This window comes from Caenorhabditis briggsae (genome assembly GCF_000004555.2).
Source record: "Caenorhabditis briggsae complete genome, chrX, whole genome shotgun sequence".
NCBI classification, from domain to species: Eukaryota; Metazoa; Nematoda; class Chromadorea; order Rhabditida; family Rhabditidae; genus Caenorhabditis; species Caenorhabditis briggsae.
The window spans coordinates 21,362,543-21,371,372 of NC_013491.2; the positions used below are offsets into that span (position 1 = coordinate 21,362,543).

Below are 8,830 nucleotides of genomic sequence, written 5' to 3' on the forward strand. Positions count from 1 at the left end.
GCGAGCAAAAAAAATTTAAAAGTTTTTACTTCACCGGGCGGCCTAGAAAAAAAACTCGTCCCTAAGGGCTTTCAGCGTGTTTTTCGAGGCGTTTTTCTCGATGAAGGAATTTTTTTGAATTTTTTCTTTATTTTTATGTCAATCTACATGCTTTTCTGTACATTTTGATGCAATAAAAAAATTTCACAGTAGACCACCTTCAATAATACAAAAACGTATTTTCCAGTTAATTTTCGGCAATGTTGACCATTTTCAAAAGCCTGGAGCTCGGTTATCAAGAAACTTTGCATTCACAGAATTTTATGAAAGTTTCTAGTTTTTCAGCTTTTAGCCGATATCCGAGGGAAACCTCTTTTAGGTCCGTTTCTGTACGAAAAATGTGAGAAAAACAGATTTCTTACAGAAATCGGTAAATAGCTGAAAAACTAGGAATATTAAAAAAAGTCTGTAAATGCAACGTTTTCAATCTAGATCCGTCACACCCTCCAAATTTTCGAAGTGTTTGGAAACTTGGTAAACGAGCTCCAAACTAATGAAAATGGTCAGACGACTATAAACAACTGAAAAATTGGGTCTTTGTGTATCTTATTGACCGGTACTGTATATGAGTGGAGAAACAAACATTTACCTGATTACCAGAGATGGGAAGAACGTGCAAGCATGATGGAAGTTCCGCCTCAAGTGGTTCCGAGGATCTTTCAGAGTCTGCAATGTTCACGAGTCCACGATTCCACAATTCTTCATTGCAATTTTCAGATAATTCTGCTATTGAAACATTTTTTCAAACAACTGTCATAATAAAAAAAAACCTGGATTCTGTTTATTTCCAAATTTTAGAACATGAAAATGTCCAGTGGGCGTGTTTTCAAAACACACATAGCGAAGGAGTTGGTCTGTCACAAACCGAATCGGGCGCTCGCATTGATAAATTTTCTTCCACAAGCCCGAAAACTCTTCATGACGTTCAAACTGGGTATTGAAGATAATTACGTCAGCCAGAATTGGAATGGGGAATTCTGGCAATAGAAAATCGGCCGAAATGATAGGAGCCGCGTGACTTTGTTGGCCAAAAAAGTGCATGTACCTTTAAGGTTTCTCATGTGCTGAAATATATTTCTAAAAATGGACCTACTTTTTTGTCATTTCTCCTCGAATGTTGGTTTGTTCGATGACGTGTTGCGATGGCTCCAAAATCTTGATGGGGATGTTTGGCAACATCTGGGCCATTGCAATTGCCAATCTGCCAATAGCTCCAGCTCCGAAAAAAACAATGATTTGGTTTTTCATCGGTCCTAGACTCGCAATCATTGATTCGAGCAAACCGATTTCAAACCGATCCTGTAAAGTGAAAAATCAAAAAAATAACCATTTAAAAAACCAACATATAATGACTCATCTTCCAATTCGACGTAGGAGTTCGTGATGTCTGATAATATCTCGACAATTTTGATGGTTGCTGTCATAGATTTCAGCTCATCGAAAGCACTTGAAATCGGTATCGGATTTCTCTGAAAACTCGAGTTTGAATAGAAAAAAGTTCTCAATAAACTTTACCAAATACTGAGCAACGGCAAAATTGAATTTGTCAACAAAATACATCATGGCGCATTCAGTGCCAGGAGCTGGAGGGAACTCGAGATCGTATATTTCGAGAAAGTCTTTCATCGGTCTGAAGAACAAAGTAATTTTAATTTTCTGAGATTCTGGGATATTTTATATTGAAGATTCAAACATGCTCAAATGATAATATTTCGAAATTTCTAAAACTGAGATCCGAATAATCGGAAATCCAAATATGATTTTTGGAACTTTTATTCGAAAAGATTTTGTTTATTAGAAATGAATTTATTCTGAAACCTTGAATTTTTACAGAAAGCAAATATTTGTTAAAATTTAGAAATTTTCTGTTAATTAAAATTTTCTCACAAATATTCAAATTGTAAAAACATACGTCTGTGTCATGAGGGTTTGGAGCCCTCGCCGATCGGACAGTTCGCACATATCAAATTCTGTGAGGTGTCTAAGACGAAGGGGGTCTTGAGGAGAATTTTTAGAATAGGCATGTCTGAAAAATGCTAAATTGAAAAAAATATGATCAAAATGATGAGAAACAAAAAGGAGGTAAAGATAGGTCTTTTAACTTTGAGCTAAATCATCTCGGTTCCTTCAAAAGATATCAAAAATGCGCCAATTGATAAAATGTTTGTGGTAATATGATGAACAAATTGTTAATTGCCGACTTTTTCATATCTCCGGCAGGTGCCGAGATAAATAAGTTCCAATTGAACAAAAGGGCTCTTTCTTTACAGGTTTTACGATACTTCAATAAGAGGGAATTTTCAAAAAAATGATTCGAGCACAAACTGTGAAATTATAGGAATTGGCATTACTAACTAGGGAAATATCTGAGCGGGATTCCAAGTTACACTTCATGACCTATATCATTAGAAAGCCTATGAAATTTTTATTCTGAATATGTTTTTTGTTTTTGCGAAACAGCCGTGAGCTTCGAGAAAATTAGGTCAAAATATAATTTTCAGTTTGTTTCCAGGCTGTGTTTAGCTTTTTGAATTTGAAGTAAAAGTATCACGTGTCTTGCGTCAATCCTCAATGCAAAGTACAGCCTAGAAATCAACTGAAAATTATCTTTCACACTAATTTTATCGAAGCTCACCGCCGTTTCGCAAAAACAGAAAACATATTCCGAATCAGAATTTTATGGACTTTCTAATGATGTAGGTCATGAAGTGTAACTTGGAATCCCGCTTAGATAGTTCCCTAGTAAATTCAAAAAACGCGCATCGGGAGAAAGAACAGAAGCAGAGAAAAAGAGAGACAACAAAAACGAAGAGGTTTTGAGTACCTGTGGAACTTTTCCATGATGTGTGTCTGTCTTAGGGTGCACTGTGCCCGATGAGACAGGAGACGGTGAGAGTAAGAAATGATGTCATAAGGGGGCGGGGGCTTAAGCCATTTACATCAAATAGAAAAAAATGCTCCTTTGTCAGTTTTTTGAGAGGAAATGTGGTTTCGAGAAGAGGAATCCTAGATATGGAGAAAATATTGAAATAATTAAAATTTTCAACAAATTTGAAGTTATAAAACTAAAAACAAAATCAGGTCTCACAAAATCTTCACTATAGAAAAAAAAATCTCAAAAAAGCGTATCAGTATTCAGTTTTTTCTAATCGGAGTTTTGAAAATAACTTGTCGTAGCAGATAATTCTTGAAAACTTATGTACATGATTGCTGAAAACTCGGAATCAACTATTTCCCCGGAAATCAGTCTATTTCATGAAATCAAGAGCCATGGATAAAAAAAAACAAAGTCTAAAATACGAAAAACGGAATTCTAATTTTAAATATCTCTGCAAATTACAGTACTAGTCAAAAACTATTTCAGTTGAAAATGATCAACATCAGAATACGTATTCAAAAAAATAACACTATTCAAGCATAATAGACAAAGAACGACGTATGTTTTGATTAGTTATGCGACGCCTGCCAAAACATTTCTTTATATGTTTTGAGAAAAAAGCGGGAGAATTTTCGGAGATAAAATTCAAATATAAAAGAATCGAAATCCCAAAAAATCAAATATGTTTTCTGAGTGATAACCTGTTTTCAACTGATTTAGACACCGTTGAATGGAGGTAAGTCCCTGAAAATTTCAAACAATACGAATTACAAATTTTCTGTCAACAAATTTATTTTTCAACAAGAGAAGATTTAGATTTTCTTCTTCCCGGTTACGTTGTTTTCGATTTTTGGTACGGTGCCCACCTTCTGATGAATTTTTTTCTACAGTCTTGGCTATAAATTTAGCGCCGGGACTATGAAATTCTGAAAATTTTTTGTAATTCTTAAATTTCGAGATTTTTTTATTTCCAAGTTAGTCTAATTTCGCACTGTGAGACAAAAAAAAGTGATTTTTTTTCGAAATAGCATAAGAACTTCAAATAAAAAATTGGAAATTTTTTTTCGGTTCCAAGTTTTGGTTTTTTGAAATTCGAAAATCTGAAACTTTCAGAATTAATCACAAATAATTATCTCAAGAAATGCTAATTTTTCAGCGAAAAACCCTTTCCAATTCTATTCTCTGAACTTTTTTTAAATTTTTGCAAAAAAAAAACATACTGGTGGTGTGTAACACCGCTTTACGGAACGGTGTCTGACTCCATTTCGAGTTTTCCTTGCAGCTCGTATCACTTGATAAGGGAGAACTTTGGCGACTCGACATTTTGGTGCGGCGGGGACAGTTGCGGAAACCGTTGATTCGTGACCTTACAAGGGAAGTGTTTTCAGAAAGGCTTTAAGAATGTTTTTTTTTAAATTGGTACACATCGGGCCTGTGCGGCAGCAAAATTTTTTCAGCAATTTGGCAACTTGGCAATTTGCCGAATACTTTTCGGCAACGTTCGGCAACTCGGCAATTTCGGCAACTTTTGGCAATTTTTGGCAACAAAAGTTTTGCGTCTTTTTTTAGTGAAATCGATACGTAACTCGCCTGAAAATGCTTCTATCAGGCTCAGAACTACAGAAAATGTGTTTCATAAGTTCCTTAAAAAAGTAATTACAAAAATTGGCAACTCAAGACCACATTTTTTATGCAAACTATTTCTCTTTAGCAATAAAGGGTATTCCAATGGTTGAAAATATTTGTTCCGATTGTGAGTTTTGAAAATAGTGCGCTCAACTTGTTAGGCAACTCACGACACACGTTCCCTAGAGATTTGAGACAGATTGGATAATTTTTTTGATGAGTTGTGATTCATGATATCTACTTTTCTCCTATGCTTACAAATTTGAAGCTCATTTTTAGATCCGATGCAAGTATTTTTGATGATTATTTGGACACATTTTCTTTAAAATCCACTCTGAGGGATGGTAGTGTTCAAAATTTGATTTTTCGAACTTCGAAATCATTTTTTTGACTAAAAATTGTGAAAATCTCTAAATTCAAAAAAATTTCAGTTGCCGAAATTGCAGAAATTTTTTTTTGCCGAAACGACAATTCGGCAACTTTTTCTTCGTTTCCGATTTCGGCAACGGCAAATCGGCAACAAAAATTCGGCAATTTGGTGCCGCACAGGCCTGGTACACATATACTCTCAGAGTACCACATACCAAAACTTCAAGAAATTCTCAAAGCCTGTCTGAAAACACTTCCTTTGTTAGGTTTTCTTCGAGGTCAGAACGAAAAACTGTGCTTTTGAAATTTCAATATGAAAAACTTTTCTGAATATGTGTGAAATGTTTAAAAATGAGTTTCTGTCATAATGAAATTTTGGAAAACATTTTTGAATCTCGGAAAATTCAAGTGCTCGGTCAAATTATATTAGGTTGGCGGGAAAGTCTTTGTCACTTTTTCAATAGTTTATTTCTCAAAGAAAAAATAACCGAATAATTAATTATATTGTCCATCATTATCAACAACATGTCTCCAACGTTCCCTCAATTTATGGATTCCATTGCGGTAGAATCCAGCCGGGCGTGAGGCAAAGTATTGTTTGAGTGCCGCTTCGACCGCTCCACGGGAATTGAAGCTTCTTCCTTCGAAGGCACGTGTCATATCGCCAAATAACCAATAGTCGGAAGGAGCAAGATCAGGAGAATACGGGGGGTGAGGGAGAACATTCCATCCATATCCCATCAGCTCCTGCTTCACTTGTTTCGAAACATGTGGGCGAGCGTTATCATGTTGATAGTACACTTTCTTGTCTTTCAGGGCCGAACGGTCGACTGCTTTCTTGAGGTTTCGTAGTTGAGTAGTGTAGAGGTCTCCAGTTATTGTTTTGCCCTCGGGCAGAAGTTCCCAGTAGATGGGGCCGTCCACTCCCCACCACACAGAGAGCATAACTTTTTTCGGATGAAGGTCGGGTTTTGGGACATCCTGTGGGCTCTCTCCTTCTCCAACCCACTGGGATTTCCTGTGGTGATTATCGTAGAAGACCCACTTCTCATTCCGGTTATTAGCCGGTCCAGCCATCGATCGCCCGCGTGGAGAGTGAGAAGAGTAATCGAATCGTCGACTCGGCGGTCAAGGTTGGCTTGAGTCAGGTGATGAGGTATGAATCGACCAAAAAGTTTTCTCATTCCAAGAGACTTCAAACCTTCAAGGACTGTGCTATGGTGAACTCCGAATGTGACAGCTAGTTCACGGCTAGATTGAAATGGATCCGATTGCAATGCGTGCTTCAGCTTGTCCAAATCCAACTCACGGGGTCTCCCAGAGCGATCCTTTTCATCGAGCGAGAAGTCATCTTTTTCGAAACGATGGAACCAATTGCGAATAGTATTGTAGTGAGGGGCATGTGTGTTGTACACATTCTTCAAGAAAGTTTCCGAATCCTTCATCGTGGTGTGAGATAGGAAGAGGTAAATCAAAACATGTCTGATGTGAATAGCAGTGGGAACAAACATATCGTTTCAATTACAGATGAGGAGCAGGGAAGGAAATGGGGACTTGTTTATATGGAAGGTTCTTATCACCTTGTTATTCACTAGAGTCGATATCATACACAGCCTCCATATACGAGAACAGTGATTAAACAAACAGAGTGACAAAGACTTTCCCGCCAACCTAATAGTACTACAAATATATTCAGAGCCCATGTTTTGACTCCTATCGGGAACGGAAATCAGATATATTTGATGATATCAAAGGACCGCTTAAAATGTTTCGGCAATCTATATTTTTCAACACTTTTCCTTTTTTTAATTATGATTTTTGAACTTCAGCTTCTTGTTCTTGTTTTCTGTATTGTAATAAAATCTCTCAGTCTCTCGCTCTATGATCGATTTTGCCTCTCGCTCTCTAATCATGACGCAGAACATAATATTTTGTCAAATTCCTGCGTCTCTCTTCAATTGTTTATGTCGCATTCAATGTTCCGTCGTCTGCCAACCATCCTTGAACAACCATGCAACCACTTCAGTTTAGTTTTCCAATGGCGCAATGTGCGCGCCTAACATTCCCTGATTTTTTTTTCGAAATTTTATACTTATTTCTATATTCTATGGCACCTAAGATGAATGGAGCCTAACTACCTTTATTTTTCTGATTTTTATTTGAATTAACGAGGTAAGATTTTTCAATTTACGATGTTTTCCAAAAAAACATTATGAAGTCATTTTCGAAACTAGAGAAATAATAATTTCTGAATTTCTGAGTTTCTGAATCTCTGAATTTCTGAATTTCCGAATTTCTGAATTTTTGAATTTCTGAATTTCTGAATTTCTGAATTTCTGAATTTCTGAATTTCTGAATTTCTGAATTTCTGAATTTCTGAATTTCTGAATTTCTGAATTTCTGAATTTCTGAATTTCTGAATTTCTGAATTTCTGGATTTCTGAATTTCTGAATTTCTGAATTTCTGAATTTCTGAACTTCTGAATTTCTGAATCTCTGAATTTCTAAATTACTAAATTTCCTCCACCCAATTTTCAACTCTTTCAGACCTCAATAAAAAATAGAAATCGACAATGCTATCGACCGACTGATCCAGCAAAGCACCATCCATCATCGGACCATTGAACGGGCAATGCGTCATGTGCATCGACTAGAAGAAGTTGCTCGAGCCCTTGACCAAGATGATGACTACGGTAATTAACAAATTAGGATGATTTCAATAAATGGATTTGTTCAGATGATCGATTAGATGATTCCAACCAGCAAACGCTCAACAAAGTGATGAGCAACCAAAGAGAGCAATGGGCAGAGGAGAGAGCGATAAGAGCAGAGGACAAGAGAAATAAGGAAAAGGGAGCACGAAGACTTCTTGAGGACGCTGCTCAAGTCAACACTGCTCGCTTTAGTGCTGAAATAATTGTTTTTTCTCGTTAATAAATATATTGATTGAAAAATTGTAATTTGTATCGTTGAGAAATTTTAGATTCTTATTCAACTGTCAGAGCTGCTCGATTCAACAAGTTAAAATTTTCCACTCAGAAGTACCAAATTCCCTAATACTGACGGAGACGACTTCTGACGACGTCTTCTCTCCTCTCGACGTGGATGATCTTTCTAATATAAACAATTAAACAAGTCTTCTGTTCGGTCCAATTTTTTACATGTGTCTCAAGGTCAAAGAAGGGACGTGTCTGGTGATAGAGTAACCCGATACTTTTCTGTCCCCTCTCGAGACCATGTCTCACCTTCTTGGATAAACAGACGAACGGATGAGTTTCACATACATGAATACTACTAGACAGGATAAAAAGAGAGGGGCAAAGAATGACATCACTATCTGAAGGTCTGGTGAACCGAACGCGAAGAAATGCCATGTATCGATCAAACTTCATGTGTTTTTTAGAATTGAAATGAGTCCTTGAAAATTTCAAACAATACGAATTACATGTTTTTTGTGTGTCAAAATATGCTGTTTCAGACTATTTTAGCAGTTTCCAACAAAAAAAGTTCGACTTTCCTCTCTAAAATACTTGAGATTTTTCATTTTCCAGGTGGTCGTATAGATATTGCCCGCTTGCGAATGTGTTTTTTGGGTGGTACATGTTTAGGGAAAGTGCAAAAATTATGAAACATCGTCTCTAGAGGTTATTTTTGATTGTGAATGGAATGGCGTCAACAGTTTTTCATTATCACTCATAGTTTTTTCTGTGCGCCCAAAACCTAGGGGGGTCGTTTGGCTGTTGACCACACTGTATTTTCTTTATTTTTTATAATTTACAAAAAAAAACTTCCTGAAAAACCATGCAAAATACTTGCAAATATCGGATCTTTATGACAAGGGGGGGGGGGTGGCGCATGAGAAAAGGGGGCCCATAAGAAAAGGGGGGCCCTAGCGAAAAGGGAAGGGGGGGGGGGGGG

At 36.7% G+C, this 8,830-nt stretch overlaps 2 protein-coding genes across 2 annotated transcripts in view; one reads left to right on the top strand and one right to left on the bottom strand.

Moving 5' to 3' along the window:
* Positions 1-2,001, bottom strand: part of CBG28135 — a gene marked incomplete at both ends in the record, with an annotated part of 4,074 nt that extends 2,073 nt beyond the window's left edge. Inside the window, 6 exons of the mRNA XM_045240801.1 lie at positions 629-762; positions 810-1,084; positions 1,133-1,338; positions 1,383-1,508; positions 1,555-1,669; positions 1,952-2,001. Of these exons, the coding sequence (XP_045099068.1) occupies positions 629-762; positions 810-1,084; positions 1,133-1,338; positions 1,383-1,508; positions 1,555-1,669; positions 1,952-2,001 (906 nt within the window). The remainder of the gene's footprint in view (positions 1-628; positions 763-809; positions 1,085-1,132; positions 1,339-1,382; positions 1,509-1,554; positions 1,670-1,951) is intronic.
* A 5,543-nt stretch (positions 2,002-7,544) lies between these two features.
* Positions 7,545-7,846, top strand: CBG28134 (the record flags this gene model as incomplete). Its single annotated transcript, XM_045240802.1, has 2 exons — positions 7,545-7,605; positions 7,650-7,846. 2 exons carry the CDS (start codon positions 7,545-7,547, stop codon positions 7,844-7,846), a joined length of 258 nt encoding a protein of 85 aa, XP_045099067.1.
* Between the last annotated feature and the right edge of the window lie 984 nt (positions 7,847-8,830).